This window comes from Corythoichthys intestinalis, chromosome 17 (assembly GCF_030265065.1).
Source record: "Corythoichthys intestinalis isolate RoL2023-P3 chromosome 17, ASM3026506v1, whole genome shotgun sequence".
NCBI classification, from domain to species: domain Eukaryota; kingdom Metazoa; phylum Chordata; class Actinopteri; order Syngnathiformes; family Syngnathidae; genus Corythoichthys; species Corythoichthys intestinalis.
This window is the reverse complement of record NC_080411.1, coordinates 40,910,236-40,933,873: the sequence shown is the minus strand read 5'-3', so window position 1 is coordinate 40,933,873 and position 23,638 is coordinate 40,910,236. Positions and strand designations below refer to the sequence as shown.

Here is a 23,638-nt window from a genome sequence, read left to right as displayed (position 1 = left end):
AAAATACGACCGTAGAACGTCGGGAAACTCGAAGGCTGACGGTGAACACACAGGCGGTAAGCAAGGCAAGTAGCAAGCAAACAAGCAATAGTCCGACACTCGCAGACTGTGGCCGGAGTCCTTAAATAATGAGCGCTCCAAATGCGCCACAGGTGTGTTGCAACGGCCCCGCCCATCCAGCTGAATCAGATGCTGGAATGAAAAAAGAACTGAGAAGGCATACAGATATGACAGAACCCCCCCCTCAACGGACGCCCCCTGGCGGACCACCTGGTTTCGTGGGATGACGAGAGTGGAAATCCCGCAGCAGCGACGGATCGAGGATCCAGGAGCGGGGGACCCATTGGCGTTCCTCAGGGCCATAACCTTCCCAGTCGACCAGGTACTGCACCCCCCTACCCCTCCTCCTTGAGTCGAGAATGGCACGTACCGTGTACACCGGCCCACCGTCGATTACGCGAGGAGCAGGAGGAGGCACTGGCGGAGGGTTCAGGGGACAGGTGGATACTGGCTTGAGCAGAGAGACGTGGAAAACTGGGTGAACCTTCATCGAGCTGGGAAGCTTCAGCCTTACAGTCACAGGGTTCACCACAGCATCAACAGCAAAAGGACCCACGAACCGAGGGCCCAGTTTCTTTGAAGTCCCAGCCAGGTGTAAATCCCGCGTTGACAGCCAGACCATCTGGCCTGGGCGATAGACTGGAGCGGGCCGTCGGTGGCGATCAGCTATCTGCCGGTTGCGGGCCGCCGTGCGGACTAGTGCAGCCCTTGCGTCCCTCCAGACCCTATGGGCCCTCCGCAGGTGCACCTGGACAGATGGCACGATGACTTCGGCTTCTTGGGAAGGAAACAGTGGAGGCTGGTACCCATATGCGGTCATGAAAGGTGACCTCCCAGTAGCAGAGGAAACAAGGGTGTTGCGCGCATACTCCACCCATGGGAGGTGCGATGACCAGGAGGCCGGATGCAGTTCACAAACACAACGGAGGGCGGCCTCTAGCTCCTGGTTGACCCGTTCCGTCTGCCCATTGGATTGTGGGTGGTAACCCGAAGATTTGCTTGAGGTGGCCCCCAAAGCCTTGCAGAACGCTCCCCAGACCTGTGAGACAAACTGGGGCCCTCTATCAGAGACGAGGTCGCACGGGATGCCATGAGCCCGAAAAACATGTGTCACCAGCAGGTCAGCGGTCTCCAGGGCTGAAGGCAACTTGGGAAGTGCGACGAAATGCGCCATCTTGGAAAACCGGTCCACCACCGTCAAGATGACCGAACAACCCCTGGATCGTGGAAGACCAGTGACAAAATCGAGCGCAACATGTGACCAGGGGCGAGTTGGAACAGGTAACGGATGGAGTAAGCCCGCTGGAGCACGATGGACTGGCTTGCCCCGAGCACAGACGGAACAAGCAGAGACATAGTCAGTGACGTCCTTGCGCATGCCTGGCCACCAAAACCGCTGGGAAACGAGGAAGAATGTGCGGGACACACCCGGGTGGCAGGCAAACTTCGAGGAGTGGCCCCACTTCAGCACTCCTGCGCGCTGAGCAACTGGGACGAACAACTTGCCGGCAGGGCAGCCCCCAGGTACCCTAACCCCTCGTAAGGCTTCTTCCACAAGACGCTCTACTTCCCAACGTAGGGCGCCAACGATCAGATTCTCGGGAACAATAGACTCCTCTGAAGACCCCTCCTCCGCTGCCTCATGGAGCCTTGACAGCGCATCGGGCTTCCCGTTCCTTGACCCTGGACGGTAGGTAATCTGGAAGTTGAAACGGGTCAGGAACAATGCCCAGCGGGCCTGGCGAGAGTTGAGGCGCTTGGCTGCACGAAGGTATTCCAAGTTCTTATGGTCTGTGTATATCTGGAACGGTACCTCAGTGCCCTCCAACCAGTGTCTCCATTCCTGCAATGCCTGGACTATAGCGAGCAGCTCCCTGTTGCCAACATCATAATTCGCCTCGGCCGGGCTGAGGCGGCGGGAGTAGAATGCACAGGGGTGCAGCCTCTGGTCGACTGCAGACCTCTGGGAAAGGATGGCCCCCACTCCGGAACTCGATGCGTCAACCTCGACCACAAAAGGGAGATCTGAGTCAGCATGAACAAGGACAGGTGAGTTTGTGAACGCTCGTTTAAGGCTTACAAATGCGGCCTCTGCCACAGAGGACCACACAAATGGTCGCTTGTTAGAGGTCAACCTGGTAAGGGGCTCGGCCCTCATACTATAATTGCGGATAAAACGCCTGTAAAAGTTAGCAAACCCGAGGAAACGTTGTAATTGTTTACGTGAGGTGGGGGTGGGCCACTCTGCCACCGCCTGGATTTTTGCTGGATCAGGCCTTAGCTGCCCTTTTTCCACAACAAAACCGAGAAACTGCATTGACTCACGGTGAAACTCACACTTCTCGGCCTTAACAAACAACCGGTTTTCCAACAGTCTTCGCAGAACTATCCGGACATGTTGGCGATGTTCTTGCAAGCTTCTGGAGAAAATTAAGATGTCATCCAAATAAACAAAACAGAACACATTTAGCATGTCCCGCAATACGTCATTAATGAGGCTCTGAAACACTGCAGGCGCATTTGTCAGACCGAAAGGCATGACCAAGTATTCAAAATGCCCAAGCGGGGTTTTAAATGCGGTTTTCCACTCGTCTCCTTCACGAATCCTGACCAAGTGGTAAGCGCTGCGCAAGTCTAATTTGGTGAAAATGGTGGCAGATTTTAGCGGCGCGAAAGCCGAATCCAACAACGGTAACGGGTATTTATTTTTAACAGTAATCTCGTTGAGACCCCGGTAGTCGATGCACGGTCTAAGTCCCCCATCTTTTTTGCCAATGAAGAAAAACCCCGCCCCCAAAGGAGAGGACGAAGGGCGAATAAGGCCCGAAGCCAAGGAAGAGGATATGTATTCCCTCATAGCTTCCTGCTCCGGTCTAGAGACCTTGTATAATCGCGAACTGGGCAACGGTGCATTGGGCAGCAGATCAATGGCACAGTCGTAAGGACGGTGCGGGGGCAGGGTACCAGCCTGCTCTTTACTGAATACACGCTGGAGATCATGATACTCGGCGGGAACATTTTTCAAATTAGCAGGCTCGGTAGCAGTTCTTTCTTGACCGGGAAGTAGACAGGCCGAACGTAAACAGTGCGCATAACAGAACGTACTCCAAGCAACTATTTGAGTCTTCGCCCAGTCAATATTAGGATTATGCACTTTCAACCAGGAGAGTCCCAGCACAACCGGAGCCGATTTGCACGGCATAACCCAGAAGCTACGGGCCTCAAAATGATTCCCGGACAACTTTAATTTGACCGGGGGCGTAATAAACTTCACGTCCGCCAGAGGGCGCCCATTGAGGTCTAAAACCCTTTTGGGCCTAGCGAGTCTTATTAAAGGACATTTAAGCGCGTCAACAACACTCTGGTCTATAAAACAGTCATCTGCCCCTGAATCAATTAGAGCAGTAAAACTAAAGTGAACCCCACCGTGCGACACTTCTCCCGGCAATTGCAGTCTCACCACACCTTGGGAGTCTCTTTGTTCCTTCAACTCGTCCCGAGGCAACTCACTTGAGGGATTGCTGTCTTGTACGAACCTCGTACTAGTACCCCCTCGGGCGAGGGGAGCCCCAGGCAACGAAGATTCCAGTCGATGCGAAGGGGCGGCGTCACAAGCGGCGACACGGTGCCCCGGCAAGCCACAAAACAGACACAAGCCTGCCATCATCCGTCTTCGTCGCTCCGCCGCAGAAAGATGTCCGCCGCCGAGTTGCATAGGCTCCTTCCCCGTCGGTACCGGCCTCCGTATCGACGTAGAGACCAACGGTGGTTTGATGAAGCCGTCCGGACCGGCCGCCGTCGGGCTGCTCTGCGGCGTTGACCCGCGACGTTCCCGATGCTCCGCAGCTCTCTCTCTCTCACGCTCTTTTAGACGATGACCCAAATTTACGGACAACTCAATCAGCTCCTGCAGATTCGATGAGTCATCCCGGGCCGCCAACTCGTCTTTAACCGCCGAAGACAGCCCGCGCCGAAAAATACCACACAGTGCTGCTTCCTCGAAACCGCACTCCGCGGCCAAAATGCGAAACTGAATAGAGTAATCCGCTACGGTCAGATCGCCTTGGGAAAAATCCAGCAGGCGGCTGGCTGCCTCCTTGCCTTTAACCGGATGATCGAAAACTCTCACGAGCTCAGTCTTAAAAGTTTCAAATGAATGACAGATCGCGGGTCTTGAGTTGCTTACCGCCATGGCCCATGTTGCAGCTTTACCGGCAAGGAGGCTCATTGCATACGCTACACGGGATCTATCACTCGCAAACGTTTGAGGTTGTTGGTCGAACACAAGGGAGCACTGGTGCAAAAATAGTTGGCAAGCACCTGCCTCTCCCTCATAACGATGGGGGTGTGGCAACAACGGCTCCCGAAAAGCTGCCGGCGAGCCCACTGGAGACGGGGTGGATAGATCGGGCGCCGCGGCAGCGTCAACGGGCTGTACAGGTGACGTCATATTCTCAATTCTTGTAGTTAGCGAGCCGATCACATTCACTAATGCACGCAATGACTGATCATTCCTGCTGATCATATGCCCGTGTTCCGCGAGCACATGTCGAATACTTTCCGAGTCTGTGGGATCCATATGGTCGGACTATTCTGTTGTGAACGGCAAGCCGTTGAGGCGGATCCAAATCACAGACCAAGAAACAGAAATAGTGAACGTTTGTATTTAATAAGTACAACAAAAGGAGCACGCCAAAAATGCGGGTTTAACAAACTGAGAGAGCACGCCAATAAACGCGAGTGTAATAATAAAGTACAACAAAGGGAGCACGCGAAAAATGCGGATATAACAAACTGAGAGAGCACGCCAATAAACGCGAGTATAATAATACAGTACAACAAAGGGAGCACGCGAAAAATGCATGAATATAACAGTACAAGAATCTAACTACCAAGCCCAAAAGAGCACTAGTGTAAAGATGACCAAACCAAAAATACGACCGTAGAACGTCGGGAAACTCGAAGGCTGACGGTGAACACACAGGCGGTAAGCAAGGCAAGTAGCAAGCAAACAAGCAATAGTCCGACACTCGCAGACTGTGGCCGGAGTCCTTAAATAATGAGCGCTCCAAATGCGCCACAGGTGTGTTGCAACGGCCCCGCCCATCCAGCTGAATCAGATGCTGGAATGAAAAAAGAACTGAGAAGGCATACAGATATGACAAAAAGGAGCTTTTCCGGTGAAAATTCTTGTGAATAAATGCTTAAATCCCCGAATTCTTCATAGATATAGATGTAAAACAGTCTCAATTCTTTGTTAAAAGCAAAGAAACGGTGCAGTTACCGTTTATTTTACGTATATTGACGAAGTACAATGCTACTATGTTAGCGAATGAGGCTAGCGGCCACCTGGCGTAATCAGAGCTTTTGTCGCAAAAATTCTTGTGAATAAATGCTTAAATCCCCAAATTCTTCATAGACATGGATGTAAAACAGTCTCAATTCTTGGTTAAAAGCAAAGAAACCATGCAGTTAGCGTTTATTTTACGTATATTGACGAAGTACAATGCTACTATGTTAGCGAATGAGGCTAGCGGCCGCCTGGCGTAAACAGAGCTTTTGTGGCGAAAATTCTTGTGAATAAATGCTTAAATCCCCGAATTCTTCATAGATATGGACGTAAAACGGTCTCGATTCTTGGTTAAAAATAAACTATTAGGCTATTCAGTTACAAAAATTAGCCGCTTCCATGTGTAAACAAAGAATAAAATTCCTGCAAATAAATGCTTCAATCATGCATGCATGGTATGAAAAATATAATATCTACCTTGAATCCTCGAACGAATCACTCCTGAGACAATCCTTCCTGTTTGTATACGGTACAACTTTTGTAGTTAAATCCAATCGGAAGTAAATCGAAGCTTAAATCCTACATGAGCGTGCGCCGTCTTCGGCTATTACTAAATGAAGCTCGGCCCGCTCTGATAAGGTTTTGCGCAAAGAATGACGAAGTGACACGTCAATAGTGATGATGTCTATGGTACGGGCTTAAAAAAAACAAATAGTAATATTTACTTAAAGTAAGTGGAATAATCTGACACATGAATCTGTCCTTAACACTCAAAACAAGAAAATTATTTGACTAGATTGAAGAAAAATAATCCATCCATTTTCTACTCTGTTTGTTCTTATACCTTTCAATATACTGTATTTTGCCACTGTAGTAAAAGTAAAATGATTGAAAGTATTATTTAACCACCCAAAGTAAAATCTTAGTCTTAGTAATGCATAAATACCCGGAAATGTCAATCTCTTATGAGCACTGCAATTGAACCTCTAAGGTGCAACACAATCTATTACAGGAAACTGGTTGACCTCCTATTTCTTTGGATTTGAAAACAATTTTCCCCATAGGAAGTAATGAAAATAGAAATCAGGCTGAGAGAAGCATGTATGCCCTCATTAAACCTTCATTAACTGGACAAATACTTTTTCTGTGTTCCATCCAATAAGCACTTAGCCATAGAACTTTTATCAAGATCATTATCTAAAGTGTTACACATGAATGGAACTATTCCAGGGGTAGACAATAAGGAAAATTGGGGCCAGGGGCTTTTGAAGTTCACTTGCCCTACTATCAAAACCACTGGCCCAAGTCAACGCATTAGTTATTGATCCCAATAATCACGAAAAAGAACAATTTGCATGAATAACATGAATAACACTTAATTTTTTTTTAGGTTGATTTAATGAAAAGTGCAGCGAAACGGTGCAAAAACATAAATCTAGTGCAAATAGTCCTATTCCATGATCACTCCAGTATAGCCAGTTCGTCCTCTATCTTCTACTCAGTTTGCAGATTTTTGCGCCCTGATGCCCAGATAGTGTATACAGGGGTCTATTTTTGTGTAACATCGGCGTGTAACAAACTAGCGTGTGGCGTCAGCATTTACCCGTTTTCAACTTTACGGTGTGCACTAACCAGGAAAACGAATAAGCCAACCAGAAACATGAATAAACCTAAATCGACTCCACTGACCACTTACAGATATTTTAATGTTTTTCGGAAGCACACACAAAAACAACATTTTTTCATTGGAGCTTCTGGGAGAAGCGTTCCCACCGGAGAGCCCCGTGCCTGGGCGAAGCTTTCCCGTCTTTCCTTTACTACTCTCTGGAAGTGTCCTCTCGGTTGTCGTGGCAACAATTTAGAAGTCAAAGAGATGACTAAGGCAATTATGGTTAACGATTTTCACGCTAGACCGTCGTTATGACGATACTATTTTCTCCGTAGTCATGTGGATGAATTATCACATGTTCATACTATAGGTTTCACACTCGTTAACTTTTCTCTAACTTACTTGTCTGCAGATGTGGGGATTGGTCTGCACATCTTACAGTAAGCGCTCCCTCTGGGGACTCCCTCGTTCAGCTGGGGGACTTGACTTTATTGCTCACGTGGGCAATAAAAGTTAGACCTGGAGAAACGTGATTGGGAGAAACGCACAGATTGTCCATAACGAATACCATGTTCAAACACAGGGGTGTCCATATGTGCACTTGGCACCAGGACACCCTAGGCTGCAGTTCGATGAACAGCTTTGTAATTGTGTTATTGGATTTGCGGCCGCATGTTTTGGACACTCGGGTGAAAAGAGGGGCGGAGCTGTCAACTGATAACCACCTAGTGGTGTGTTGGCTCCAATGGCGGGGAAAGATGCTGGCCAGACCTGGTAGGCCCAAACATATTTTGAGGGTCTCCTGGGAACGTCTCGCAGAATCCCCTGTCAGAAAGAGCTTCAACACTCACCACTGGCAGAACCTCTCTCTTGTCCTGGGGGAGGACATTGAGTCCGAGTGGGCCATGTTCTGCACCTCAATTGTTGAGGCGGCCGATCAGAGCTGTGGCCGTAAGGTGGTTGGTGCCTGTCGTGGATGCAATCCCCGAACCAGCGGTAAGGGATGTCGTCAAGATGAAGAATTAGGCCTACCGGGCCGTTTTGGCCTGTGGGACTCCAAAGGCAGCTGGCAGAAACCGGCTGGCCAAGCGGACTGCAGCTTTGGCGGCCACTGAGGCGAGAACATGGGAGGAGTTTGGCAAGGCCATGGAAAACAGCTTAAGTACGGCTTTGAGGAAATTCAGGTCCAGCATCCGTCGTCTGAGGAAAGAAAAGCAGTGCACCATTAGCACTGTGTAAAGTGGAGATGGGGTACTGCTGACCTCAACTCAGGACATCAAGAGTCGGTGGGGAGAATATTTCGAAGGCGTCCTCAATTCCACCGACATGCCTTCCTTTGAGGAAGCAGAGTCTGGGGACTTCGAGGTGGGCTCTACTATCTCTGGGGTCAAAGTCACAGAGGTGGTTGGAAAGCTCCTTGGTGATAAGGCCCCAGGGGTCGATGAGATCTGCCTAGAGTTCCTAAAGGCTCTGGATGTTGTGGGGCTTTCATGGCTGCTACGCCTCTACAACATCGCGTGGACATTGGGGACAGTGCCTCTGGATTGACAGAATGGGGTGTGGTCCCCCTTTTTAAGAAGGGGGACTGGAGGGTGTGTTCCAATTATAGAGGGATCACACTCCTCAGCCTCCCCGGTAAAGTCTATTCAGGGGTGCTGGAGAGGAGGGTCTGTCGGGAAGTCGAATCTCGGATTCACAAGGAGCAGTGTGGTTTTCGTCCCGGCCTTGGAACAGTGGACTATCCCTACACCCTCGGCAGGGCTCTCAAGGGTGCATGGGAGTTCGCCCAACCAGTCTACATGTGTTTTGTGGATTTGGAGAAGGCGATTTACCAGTCGATCTACGTTACTACCCTCACTTATGGCCACGAGCTGTGGGTGGTGACCGAAAAAACAAGATCCCGGATACAAGGGGCCGAAATGAGTTTCCTCTGCAGTGTGAGATAGAGATAAGATGAGAAGCTCGGTCATCCGGGAGGGACTCGGTGTTGAGCCGCTGCTCCTCCGCGTTGAGAAGAGCCAGTTGAGATGGCTCGGGCATCTGGTTCGAATGCCTCCTTGACGCCTCCCTGGAGAGGTGTTCCGGGCACGTCCCACCAGCGGAAGGCCCTGGGGACAACCTATGAAATGCTGGAGAGACTATGTCTCTCGGCTGGTCTGGGAGCGCCTTGAGATCCCCCTGGAGGAGCTGGTTGAAGTGGCTGGGGAGAGTGAAGTCTGGGCTTCCCTGCTAAAGGTAGTGTGCCCCCGCGACCCGACCCCGGATTAAGCGGTAGTTGAAGGATGGATGGATTGATGGGCCTCACAGTAAACCTCGTTTTTTGTCTCTATTCCAGCTGTCTCGCCAATAGGGCTTTAACTTTCTCTCACTTTTGTATTCATATTTGATTTCACTTTTGCTCAACTCCTCCAGGACTTTCTCTTTCATGAGAGTTTATTTTTCCCTGGTGCTGGGCCAGGTGCTGGGGGTTTCAGAAACATGTCTTGTAGTATAACATTAGGTGGGTACTGACATACTGACAATCATTCAGCGGCAGTAATCAGGTTGCGCGCGTTCAAGCTAGAGCGACTGAACAAACACGGTGTATTTTTACGCCCCATGGAGAGCAAAGGCTGGCTGCGTAGACTGTAAGGTTGTCTTTGATCTGGATAGCATAATGTCGTCAAAACACAGGACCACTGGGAATTCATGTGAAATTATTATTATTATCATTCTTTTTTTAAAATGAACACATTATTTTACTGGCCTCACCGGGCCAGTGGTTGGAGCGTTCTGATGGCCCTGACGGTTTTAAAAATGCGTTCGGGTCACAGTGCCATTTATATTGGCGACCACTGTATTCACAATTCCTCAGCAGCGCACAATCTTTGAATAGTGCCCTGGAGTGATAACCAACTTAAGGCCTACAGCTACTATTTCACCTATTTTAGTCTGTGCTGGCCCTGCCCCCACAGCCACCACCATCTGCATTGTTTTGAAGAACCTCCACAGGGGTGATGATCTTCAGAGGACACAGCATGCTATAAAAGGGGTCTGCAATCTGCGGCTCTAGAGTCGCATGTGGTTCTTTTATACTTCTGCTGTGCCTCTTATTGACGTAAGTTAACCCTAATTAGTTTATCACTAGTAGACGTCCATTCCATTGGAAGTGTGAGGGTGGCAGCGAATAAACATTCATCCGCTGCTACCCTCTTACTTTCAATGGATTGGACGTCTATCGGCTTCAATAGCAACCAATGAGCTAATGACCGTTTGATTTGAATTTAAGATAGAGTGGACATTTTTCCAACGTAATTCCAAATTTGAAGATGATAGTGCTGTAATCTAAAGAATTAAAAGTAAAAGTCCTTCCAAATATTCAAAACTATTTGGCCCCTTTAGAGAAACTAAAGATAAAGGTTTGTGTTCTCCGTTGCAGTTCATTGAATGTCAGATGGCAAAGGACTTTTGTGGCCCCTGGTACTGTGGTACCTCTACTTACGAAATTAATTGGTTCTGTCAGTAGTCATTTAATTTCCTGAAAATTCCGTAAATAGAGAAGCGTTTTCAACGTAAATGCCCTAATCCGTTAAAAGCCCCCCTCCCCCCCAAATTTAGACATAATCCCTCTATAAAGCAAAAAAAATGCAACTAAATGTGTAACAAATACATGTTACAATTAGATTATTGCACAATAATCTTAAAACGAGAACTGTGCATAATGTTAAAAAACAAAGAATAGCTAAAGAATAAAATTTGATACAGGTAGTCCCGAACGAGTTTCATTACTACTGGTGACGTAACCCGAATTTCCGTTTGAGTTGGGATTAACTTTTTAAGTACCCCTAATTACCCTCTTAATCTCAAAATAACTATTCAAAAACATACATAATACGTCATTGTACAGTCTACGCCAAGGCGTTGGTGCTAAATCCTAACTACACAGCGAGCTAAGCTCCGAAATGACGATTTCAGACATCCGTGTGGTTTGCTGACTTTATTCAGCTGCTCATGACATCAACACTTGCAGAATGAAACTAAAATAAAAATTAAATTAAATCAGTTTCATCTCCATTAACAGCAATTCAAATTGGCATTAAAACTAGCTTCTGATACAGCAATAACAATCCACACAAACAACTAGCATGTATCAGTTAGCATCATCAAAAATAACCACATAAACTCGCCCCAAGTATTTCACCACAATTGAAAACGCACTATAAACTGGACAAAATATGTAATATACAGGAGTTGCCTCTGTGGATGCTTCACAAGCAACAAATGTGAGCGCAGACTTGCAGCTGTAATCTTTCACCTCCCTGTTTCTCACTCGGCTGAGTGACTTCATCGTGGGAGCGAATGCGCTCTTCTTCATGTGTGCGCATGTGCTCTTCTTCGTGTGCGCACATACGTTCTTCTTCATGTGTACATGTGCTCTTTCTCCAGAACCTGTATTTATTCAGATTTGGCATTGGAAAGAGATACATGTAAGATACATATAAGACATGTTTTTTTCACTTTTTTTCACAAAGTATTATTAAAAAAACTTTGATGTGTATATACAGTGGGGAGAACAAGTATTTGATACACTGCCAGTGTATCAAATACTTGTTCTCCCCACTGTATATTGAATAAATAGTTTTAACCACTTCAAATGTATTAATTATGATTTAAAAACGTTACTGTCCACCAAATTATTTTTTTAACAACAATAACGTAGAAAAATGCTTGCCTTTATAAATGCTTCATTTAGTGAGTTCACTCAAATCCGCTCAAGCTGCTCACCCATACACAATGAGTTGCCACAGCAAGTGATTAACGAGCTAAATGATGACTGACGCATGCAGCGCTTTGACGTTTCAGCTTCCAAGCATCTCTGGCAAGATCAAACCTTCACGTCTGTCAATCATTGTTCACTTTAATAAGCAACCACGATGGACTTAGGGCATGAAGTTTGAAGCTCGAAGTAGCGAGGGGTCACTGTATGTTAATTCATTTCAGTGGTTGTTATGGTTCCTGTGAACAAAGCATGGCAATGTTAAAAATAAAAAAAATACTTTATCGTGTTTTTTCAGCTGGTCGCATACTACAATGGGACTATGAAAGAGATCATTTGGTCCCAGACGGAGAAGATCCATTGGCCCAGTGGGGGCCCACCGCTGGATAATCCGCCCTGTGTGTTTTCCACAGATGATCCCTCTTGCAATGATGGTATGATATAATCCATTTCCATCTCCCCTCTATTTGAAATTATTAATTAAAAATAATGAGGTGTTCCTTAATGAATTTATATGTCACCATCAGTTACGTAAGATTTTGCACAATTCCCACAAGATGTTAGAAACAATGTAGTGTGATCATATCTTTTGATTTCTTCACTTTTATGCAGCAGCATATTAGAAGTACAGTAAAAGTTGGGTGGGGATGTTAACGTTGGCAGTGTGAAGGAGACAATCCATGATTCTTGAAGTAAAAAAGAACCAAACATCTGCACTCGTGACCGCTTCATTAAGAAAACATTTCTGAAATGGGAAACAGTAAATGCCAACCAACCTGGGAAGAAAATGTATCTTGCCATTCCATTCAGCTGTGTACAAACTCTATTATCTGTTGCTGAACATTTTCAGACTGAGCCAATGAACTGTTTACGGGATAAAATTCAATCAAAATGGATCCATAGCATTTTGGAAAGGAACCTGAGAGTCTTGTGCAATCTTATGAGCTCCAGCAGTATCTGTCAGAGGGATATGAATTTAATAGTGTTACTGTACAGTGCTATGAAAAAGGACCTGAACCTTTTGGAATTTCTCACATTTATGCATAAAATCACCATCAAAATTTGGTCTGATCTTTGTCAAAATCACACAGATGAAAAAACAGTGCTTTAACTAAAACCACCCAGACATTTAAAGATTTTCATATTTTAATGAAGATAGTATGCAAACGATGACAGAAGGGGGAAAAATAAGTAAGTTAACCACCACATTTAATATTTTGTGGCACCCATTTGTGCGCAAAAACCTCAACCAGACGCTTCCTGTGGCTGCAGATCAGTCTGGCACATCGATCAGGACTAATCTTGGCCTATTCTTCTTTACAAAATTGCTGTAGTTCATTCAGTCAGATTCCTGGGATGTCTGGCATAATTCGCTGTCTTTAGGTCATGCCACAGCATCTAAATGGGGTTCAAGTCTGGGGTTAAAGTCACTTTTACTTGTTCACTCCAGAACTGGTATTTTGTTCTTCTGAAACCATTCTGAAGTTAATTTACTTCTGTGTTTTGTATCATAGTTTTGTTGCAGCAACCATCCTCTTTTTAGCTTCAACTGTCCGGTTTTCCTGCAAAACATCCTGATGAACTTTTGAATTTATTCTTCCATTAATGATTGCAAATTCTCCAGGCCCTGAGGGAGCAAAACAGCCCCAAGTCATGATGCTACCTCCACCATGCTTCACGGTGGGGATGAGGTGTTGATGTTGGTGAGCTGTTCCATTTTTCCTCCGCACATGACATTGTGTGTTACTCCCAAACAATTTAACTTTTGTTTCATCATTCCACAAAATATTTTGCCAAAACCTCTGCAGTGTCCAAGTGCCTTTTTGCGAACATTAAACTTTAAAAAAATTTTTAGTCAGCAGTGGCATCCTCCATGGAGTCCTCCCATGAACACCATTTCCTCCATAGTTTTACATATAGTTGATGTGTGCACAGAGGTATTGGACTGTGCCAGTGATTTCTGTAAGTCTTTAGCAGACACTCTGGGGTTCTAGTATTCTGCGCTGAACTCTTGGTATCATCTTTTGTGGACGGCCACTGCTTGGGAGAGAAGCAACAGTGCCAAACTCTCTCCATTTGAAGACAACTTCTCTGACTGTCGTTTGATAAACATCCAAACTTTTAGAGATGGTTTGGATCCTTTCCCAGCTTCATACAAATCAACAATCCTTGATCGCAGATCTTCAGACTCCTGTTTTGACTGAGCCTTGGTGCACATCAGACAATGCTTCTCATCAATACATTTCTTACCAGGTGTGTGTTTTATGGTGGGCAGGGCAGCTTTAAACCACTCATCAGTTGTTGGACACACACCTGACTTCGTTTGGTTAAACGTTGGTTTGAATTGCTCTTTAAGTCTCCCGAGGCAGAAGGTTCACTTACCTATTTTTCCCCCTTCTGTCATTCTTTACATGCTATCCTCATTAAAATATGAAAACCTATAAATGTTTGTGTGGTTTTAGTTAAAGCAGACCCTGTATTTTCATCTGTGTTATTTTGACAAAGATCAGATCACATTTGATGGTGATTTTATACAGAAATGTGAGAAATTCCAAAAGGTTCAGATACTTTTTCATACCACTGCATCTTGCCATTCCATTCAACTGTGTACAAACTCTATTATCTGTTGTTGAACATTTTCAGACTGAGCCAATGAACTGTTTTACAGGATAAAATTCAATCAAAATGGATTCATAGCATTTTGGAAAGGAACCTAAGAGTCTTGTGCAATCTTATGAGCTCCGCCAGTATCTGTCAGAGACATATTAATTTAATAGTATTATTATAGGGGTAGTTTGCCGTGCAGTGGTGTATAGCTGCAATGAATTATAGCTGTAGGTGTTTCTAATATTTTGTTTATTGCAGGATTGAGTAAAAATATTATATGCAGTAAAATATTGCACAGTTCTACACTAAGAAAGATTTTCAGCAGTCATCAGCTAAAAACTGTAAAGATAAAAAAATGACGAAAACGAAAATATTACGTCGAAGAACACTTTTTTCATGTGCTAAAAATGTAGTTTGAAAGGCTGGAACATAACGAGACAGATGCCAGTTTTCGTCTGACAAGATGAAAATGCAACATCGTTTCTGTCATACGTTCACAATGGTTGACATTTTCATATTGTACGTGGAGTACGTCAGCTTGCATCGTGGCAGTGGAGTAATCGTGGCAGTGGAGTAAGATGGGCTGCGCCTCTCCCTCCTCACCAGAGTTTAGGATGTGTCTAAAGCTAGGCTGTGGTCAATCTTGCTTGTCAGAAACACTGTAAGATTTGTTTTATTGTCTTGGCAAGAGAGAATGTGCAATGTTGCTTAAGCCATTGAAGGTCTGTGCTGAGTCATTATCAGACGCTAAATGTAATCCTCATTCGTACAATTCGCGTTCGTGTTAGCAATTAGCATTAGCTTCAGAATGGCGCGTGTCCTCTTTTAACACTGGCCAGTCTAAAGCAGAGCCACTTGGCTTTTCCGGTCAGTTAGTACAGTTCGTGGCTTCTAGGTAGGTTTAAATGAAAATACAATTAATCCAAGGTTTACGAACGGGTTCCGTTCCTACGTTGGCGACTTACACGAATTTCCGCGTAAATTGGAAATAACCCTATAAGTACCCTCCAAAGAACGATCCAGAAATTCCAAAAATATTTTACTTTGTTTGATGATGGAGGATACACTGCCCTCTGGTGGCAGCGTTGGGTCTGGCCGGACTGTCGCCTTGTGTGACTGAGACGCAGACACAGATGTCTAACATGGATAAAGGTTAGCTGCACTCTAGTTTGGCTCACATGAGGCTGTAAGTTGTTTCAACAAATATATGTTTGTGTATGCATTCGTACCGAAGTTTACAGCTACAGTTTGTGGAGTTGCACGTGAGCAATTTTAAATTTTAAATAGGTTAGCATTTGTAGTATTTAAGATACCAGACTTTTTTTAGGCAAATTAGGCTAATTTAATCTACTATTTTGATCAGACTAGATGGACGTTTGGGTACCAATTGTTTGGTGTCAACTGTTTTGTCGTTAAAATGCGTGTTGTTTTGAACATAATTGTACCTACAGTGTATGTGTGTTACAGCTTTACAAACTGTCAAAAGTAAAGGAAGTAAAAAACTTCAAAACCCACAAGTGCCTTGTTTGCTGTGCGTCAAGCTGAACAACTTCACGTTTAGTGAGAACAGAACACGTCTTATTAATGAAGTAAAGTAAAAAATATTTTGAGGTACAATATGGTACTGATTATGCGCCTAAAAAACTCGAGACAAAATGCCGGACGAGACTCAGAATATGTCGTAACCCGTGGACAACCTGTGAAACGCCTTGAGGGCCTTAAAAAGGTGAAAAGCCACAATACAAGTTTCACTCCATTTACCATTACCATTTAACCAATCAGAGGTGCTAGTGCAGGATTAGAGGTGGGTAGTAACTAGGCATGTGCCGGTATGAGATTCTGACGGTATGATAACCTTAAGGCAAAATATCACAGTTTCACGGTATCACGGTATTGCAATTACAGCTCCAAAATGTGTAACTTTGAGATATCTGGGTTAAAAATAAATAAATAAAATAAACTTTTTTCCATTGAATAGTATTTTTATTTTTCAATACATATTAACAAATTGGAACATAAGTATAATGTTAAGTTAAAATAAATCTAAAAAATAACGCAAAATGTTAAATGTTCTAAATGAAATTAAAATAAATTCTGTCCTTTAGGTGAGCCTAAACCCACAGCCACAGCTCAACATTATTACCATCTGAACAAAAATAATTGAATTAATTTACATAAAAACCACGTGTGTATGACTCGTATCATGTCCACATTATATACACTCCACTCTCTTTCTCAGCAGACTGTTGCCAGAGAGAAAAAAACACCATGTTTTACCACCGCTAGCTAGACACACTAAACACGCTAGAGTTAACTCTTGTAGCTGGTGGGAGATATTCATGACAGTGTTTATTAACCTTTAATTTTGTATAAATGTGAAATCATATTGGAGGTATTGCCTCCTCGGCAGCCACCCTCCGCAAACATGTTTTATATGTCGGTTGGCACTCGTCCTCTACGCTGCGGCCGTCTAGTAATTTTTCTGTAGCCGAAGTATTCCCATATTAGCGATTGAGTTTTCTTCGATGGGGGAAACATTTTCACCTCCTCCAGCCATGGGGTAGGACAGCTGACTCACTGACACTGAGCAACAAACGGTGGGGGAGGGTTGAGGCTTGTAGCTGCAAGCGAGGTATTTCTCAATGCATTTTTGGGACCTAAAAAATGGCTAATACCTTAGGGACCGTATGACGGAAAATTTTTGCGGTTTTAAAGCCTTGACGTTTTCATACCACGGTATACCTTGAAATCGGTAATCGGCACATGTGTCTCGAAATTTTTTTTGAGTCACATTTTGTCTGCATCCAAATAGGAATTCATTTCTGAATGTTTCAAGCTTGTTCAAATGCTTTTTTTTTTTTTATTATTATTATTTTTTTTTAAATTTACTGGATTATCTGGAAGCGAAGCATGTTTTTGAACTGTTTAAAAGAGCTGTTGATGTCTAACAATCTTGTGCAGCTCTTCTTCCGGGTGTGACAGCTGTGTTTTTAATAGTATCCCCCCTCCCCTTTTTTTGTTCCTTTTCAAAGATATGAATGTGGACATCTGTTGAACATATGAGAGACAACTGAGTGTGGAATCCTTCTCCTGTTTCCAGGTCAGCTGCCAGTTCTGGGAATTGTGGCGGTGGGATCTGGCTTGGCGCTAATCATTTTTGGAATCTCCAGTTTCCTCATTTACAGGTGAGTTCGAAAGCATTTTGCTGACGCAGTCTGTCCAAAGAGTAGAAATTTAAGGTAATTAGGTGGGAAGACGAAGCGATATGTGATTGAAAAAGGATTTATGTTTGGTACTGCAATGAGTGCCAGTGTGGTATTTTGACAATTGTTACCACAGAAACAGCTCAGCGGGTGTTGATCTTAAAGCAGTGGGTGGACATGTTTAATTTGCCACTTAAACCTGTACGCAGGGCACCAACACGCTTCTTTCTTTCTGATCATTTGCTTTAGATTAAATTGAAATGCCACACAGGTTAATGTAGGGGTGTGACAAAATTTTGAAATGGTGATATATCGTGATACTATACGTATATCCCAGAAATTTATTGATATGCTCCTGCCAAAAATCGATAATCGTTTTAAAATGGTGTCAAAAAAACAAAAAACCAACCAACAAGTTGTTACCAAAATCTTCCTCTGTTAACTCAATGGCTGCAATTTAAGGCCCTAGACGCACAATCTCTCCGATTTTTGGGGCATTTGCAGGTCGCATTCTGTTAATTTTCGGGCATTTATAGGTCACTTCCTGTTGAGTTAGAGCCACTGCCTATTCATTCCTGAGTCAATATCTGTTCTGTAACCCAAAATCAACAGGATGTGTTCCAGGAATGCCCCAAAATCAACAGGATATGAGTGAAAATCAACAGCCAATGTCCTAATATGCCCCAAAATTAAACTCATTGGTTTCCATTGACCGCCACAGATGTCCAATCCCGGATGGCAGCGAATGATTGAATGTTCATTCGAAACCAGAACATTCGCAGCCAGTCTTTACAATTTTTAAGACACAGTCTGTTCATTTTAGGACATTTACAGGTCACTTCCTGTTTAGTTTGAGTCACTGCCTATTGATTCCCGGGTCACTTGCTGTTCTTTAACCACAAATCAGTAGGAAGTGACCCAAAAATGTCCCAACAGCAACAGCAAGTGACCCAGAAATGCCCCATAATCAGTGTTGGGCACACTACTTTAAAAAAGTAATTAGTTATAGTTACTCACTACTTCTTCCAAAAAGTAACTTAGTAACTGAATTACTCTATTGTAAAAGTAACTAGTTACCAGGGAAAGTAACTATTTCCGTTACTTTAAAAAGAAGTTGTTGTATGTCAAAGAATTTGAAATTTTCTGAGCAGTATTCGAGTCAATTGAATAGAGAAGAACAGACAGGTAGTTGTGTTATACAACCTTGTAATATTTATTTCACCTCACCAGCAACAGATTTATCCTACACTTGAAATGCAACAAAAATAAACAGATTTGAATTGCTTACCACAGATGTCGACAAAAGCTTTGCCCCGGGACATATATTACACTTTACATGCACGCTCTTTCCTTTAATTTCGACCAACTTGAAATATTGTTTATATCTCCACATCGTAAAGGACAAATTTTCCTCTGAATGCTCTGCCATCATATGCCTCTGTGTCTGTTTTGCGTGTGTGTGTTTGCCACACGTGCTGTTCCGGCTTGTGTTTGAAAACAGTGGCTCTGATTGGCTTACCATGACACATGACTCAGCCAATCACAATCACTTCCATCGCATCTATCCAGGGGGTGCATTCAGGTAGCCTCGTCTCCCTACTCCTCCCGTCACCCTCAAAGCGTCCTCAAGATGGAAGCAGCATTCTTGCTACCTGACAGTGGGTGTTGGGAACGAGGCTAGCATTCAAGTGTAGCAAACACAGAAACGTTAGCAAGCTTTGGAAAGCATTGTTTACTTGAATGAGCAGGGACAAACAGCCTGGAGTCATAAGAAGTACGTGCGCTATTCTCGAACCTGAACGCACCCCAAGTCTCGGATGACAAATAAACAGAGCAGAGTAGACTCGCTACGACTGGTAGTTTCTTCAATTTATTCAGAGTAAGTAACGCACCGCTTTTGACCGTAACCGGTATCGGTAACGGTGGAAAACATAATTAGTTAGATTACCCCGTTACTGAAAAAAATAACGCCGGAATGTAACAACAACATTTTTACAAGAAAGTGCAAGGACATTAACTATTTTAAAGATAGTACTTATTTCTCTCAACAATACAATAAAATTTACAAGGTGGAATGAATTTCACATTTTCTGGAAACAAAGTTTCTTTAGAAATAAGACTTCTTTTAACCAATATACTTTGTTTTCACAGATTTCTGTACTATTTCGCATGTTTGTAGTGTTACCACTGTACTTAATCATGGTTTTACACATTCTGCATATGAAATACACATTAGCGAATTAGCTAATTAGCTTAGCGCTCGGCGCTAACTCTTACCACCTCAAAAACAACAACAATAAAGGCTAAACAGTACAAGAGGGTTCGTGTTCTCACCTCTTATAGACGCACAAGGGTCTTAGCAACACACTCAGGACTTTATTCAATTGACATGACTTGAAACTACAGCGGGACATTTTAAAGACAAGGAGCAACGAACGATCTCTCTTCCCCTCTCGCTCTAAAAAATAACGTGCGCACAGAAGCACGCTTCTGTGTCTGCCTGTCTCATACACAATTTTTTTCCCCAGTCTTTTGAAAAGGAGTAAATCTCTCACTCAGTTACAGGCAGCATCCATCATAACGTTGTGCGTGCGTCCGTTAAAGGTGTCCGGGCGGCCGACGTGTCTTGAATTTCGTTCCGCTACGAGCGGCTGTCATAAAGTTATGAGGGAAAAATCATTGCTTTGAACCTTTATGAATCGTAATCGAATTGTCACGTGTCGAATCACGATGCATGTAATAATCGATTTTTTGGAACTCCTCTACAAATCGTATCGTAGCGTGAGGTACCCAGAGGTTCCAACTCCTAGTTTAATGATTCACCACAGTAGTTTATAAGTGTGAAAAATCCATTTGCTCATGTGTTTGCAGGCTTCCCTAAACTGTGAACTATTTATACAGTTTTATTGTCAAGTCTTTTTGTAATGAGTAACATAATCTGCTATTGCGGTAATTCATTTTCTCTCTAGTAAACTTGTATTATAGCTGTTATAAAGCAGCAGGATTAAGGCTTCACTGCCATGTTTTTTCTAAATTGGGATTTAATGAGAGAAGAGGGGCTGAAATGGTGACAGGCTCCTGCCATGTTTTAGTTTTTGCTCATTTGAATACATTTCTGATTTATGATCGTCAACATTTACCTGCTAGGAAAACGTGTTGCTTATGTCAACCACTGAATTGTGTGGGGTTAATTTGAATTGAATAAAAATTTGGGCTGTCAAACGATTAAAAATTTTAATTGAGTTAATCACAGCTTAAAAATTAATTAATCGTAATTAATCGCAATTCAAACCATCTCTAAAATATGCCATATTTTTCTGTAAATTATTGTTGGAATGAAAAGATAAGACAAGACGGATATATACATTCAACATACTGTACATAAGTAATGTATTTGTTTCTTATAACAATAAATCCACAAGATGGCATTAACATTATTAACATTCTTTCTGTGAAAGGGATCCACGGATAAAAAGACTTATAACTCTTAAAGGATAAATGTGCGTTTGTATATTGTGACTAAATAATTGCCATCTAGTGTATTTGTTGAGCTTTCAGTAAATTATAATGTAGCGATTTAACTGTTCTGCCCAATGCATGATGGGAAGTGGTGCAACCATGACTGTGTGTGGTGGCTGCAAATACTATATCTTCTCTGCGTTGGTTATAATACAGGGTGTTGAGAAGAACTCCTGTCATGGCGTTATCAGGTCAAGCAGGACATGTTGAGGTCAATGGAGAGCTGGCATGCAGGACAGGCTGGGTAGGTTGATTGGGCTGGAGAGCTGGTGTAGTCAGGTCAAGCAGGACAGGCTGAGCAAATTGATTGGGCTGGAACTCTGGCGTAGTCGGGTCAAGCAGGATCAGAAGTGGTGATCGGTCAAGGACAAAAGACTAGCAGGAGTGTGCTGAATCGTTGACAAACTGATACTGACTTTGGGAGGCCGTGCTTGAAATGCACAGCTGCTAACACGTTGCAGGTGGCGGTAATTAGGAGTGATTGAAAGATGAATTCCTTGATAGGTGGAGTGCCAGAGGTCCGATTTATGCTTCTGCGGCCATGTCTACACCTAGCAGGGTTTTCTAAAACCGAGGCTCCTGCCCTAATACGTTGGGAATAAATAATTACGTCCACACCAGCAGGTTTGTGAAAAAATAAAAACAATAAAATAAAAAACCTTCCACAGCCAACCACATTCATTAATTTTTAAGTTCATTCATAACAAGGCCTGAAAAATAATTGTCCATAATACCCCTATTCTTCACATGGGTTCTTCAATATAAAGAAGCAGGTTTGTAAAAAAAAAAAAAAAAAAAAATTAAAGCAAAAAAGCACCTGTATAATTTACTCCAAATATAAACATTGGTCTCATGTGTGACGTGTGGACAAAGTTTGTCGGAGCCAGTGACGTTTCTACAGTAATTCATGCCATAGCACTCGATGGATGTGACTTTGTCTTTGTATGGTTTTGGTGGACTCTTGTCGAATTCCTTTCATTTTCCTCCGGTTATTGACAGCAATGGCAATGGAGATGGAACGTGTGTATTTGCAGCTGCAGCTAATCAATATTAAACAACAAATGTTGTCAATACAAATGTTGAAGCGATGTTGAAGGAGACACAGAAGTCATGTACGAACATTTGAAAATTGTGTTGTTGTTGTACTAAACTGGAAACAACGTTCTGAGCGGACCAATCACAGTCCTTCAACATTCACGTCACGCGCGTTGACGTGATGTGTAATCAGGACTTTTTGGAGGTGCACGTCAGGCGATGGCGTAGGGTTGTAATCGGGTCTGCCTTAACGGCGTAGGTGCGCCATCACCGCTACGCAAAAGCATAAATCAGCCTTCAGGGTGATGGAATACTACAATTAGTGGAGAAAGGCCAGTTTAGATCAGAGAGGGGATACAACAAGAAACATATAACATATGAGTAGAATAGAATGGAGGCGACATCAAATAAAACAGTAATATAGCCTATGGGCCAACAAAACATCCAGTCTGGTGTTTGCGTCGATGTGTGTTGTAGTCTGATGTTCAACACCCATACATCTTCCGCTACAGCTAACGCTAATGCATTTAGCTAACATTTGTAACATCAAAATTTAAAACTACTACCATAATCAGAACATAAACATAATAAATTTATTTTATAAATAATAATATAAATAGAGAAATAATTAAAAATACCTTTTATCGTATTATAACTCAACTGTTGGATACAAATGGGACACTCGGATTTTGCCTCTTTAACCGCTCACCGGCAAACACCTTTTATTTATACCCCCAAAACATTCAGACATTCAAACATTACACTCAGCAGCATCTTTAGCAAAACAATAGAAAACTGCCCTCTACTGGCACTCCAGACGAATAAACATAAATATTATATATTGCTATCCAGCAATCCTCTGAACTTTAGTTTAATATAAAATATTTTAGGTAATATGATTAAGACTTAATTAACTTAACGTTTATAGATTGGTACACATAAATCCCAAATTAAATTGAAGCACAAGCACTGGAGAGCAGCATATGTCATCTAAAGTCATCCTCTGAAGAGTCTCCAACATCCAAATTATGGGTAATTGGGTCCTCCAGGATTTGATGGCAAATTATTTGCGGTGTCTAGGTATTTATATTTAAATTGGCAAAAAACATAGTCTGTATAGCCACAATGTAAAAGATGTCAGATTTCTGACCATGCTCCAATTTTCCAGTCAAAACTCAGTTTCCGAAAAATACTGTAGGGTCATGTAATTGAAATATTAACATACCGTTTACACTATTTGTCTTGTTGCTTTAATGTTGGTAACCCACAATGCATTGCTAACTACAGTATTAAACAGTTTAACACAAAAACAGTATTTTAATGTTCAAAATTGGCCGTAAATTTACAGCAATTTTTTACAGTGCACCCTCTCTCAACACCGAAATTCGCCCGAGAGAAAAATCACTACCGGCTGTAATATGAAAATGTTATTTTGAACAGTACAATGGCGGTAGACTTTGCAAAAGTACTCTTATAGTGAGGAAACTACTTAGCCGTCTTGACATGCTAACTAGCCATGTTAACAACCTCGTTAAAAAGCTTACGTTATAGTATTTGAT

At 43.2% G+C, this 23,638-nt stretch overlaps 1 protein-coding gene across 2 annotated transcripts in view; it reads left to right on the top strand.

Moving 5' to 3' along the window:
* The window catches only part of npr2 (natriuretic peptide receptor 2), a 160,688-nt gene that overhangs the window by 57,760 nt on the left and 79,290 nt on the right, over nt 1-23,638 (top strand). For both annotated transcript variants that reach the window (XR_009061042.1, XM_057818207.1), the window contains exons 6-7: nt 12,014-12,149; nt 17,423-17,507. Coding sequence is in view for 1 of the 2 variants with exons in the window: in XM_057818207.1 (XP_057674190.1) it covers nt 12,014-12,149; nt 17,423-17,507 (221 nt within the window). In the remaining variant the exon portion in view is untranslated. The remainder of the gene's footprint in view (nt 1-12,013; nt 12,150-17,422; nt 17,508-23,638) is intronic.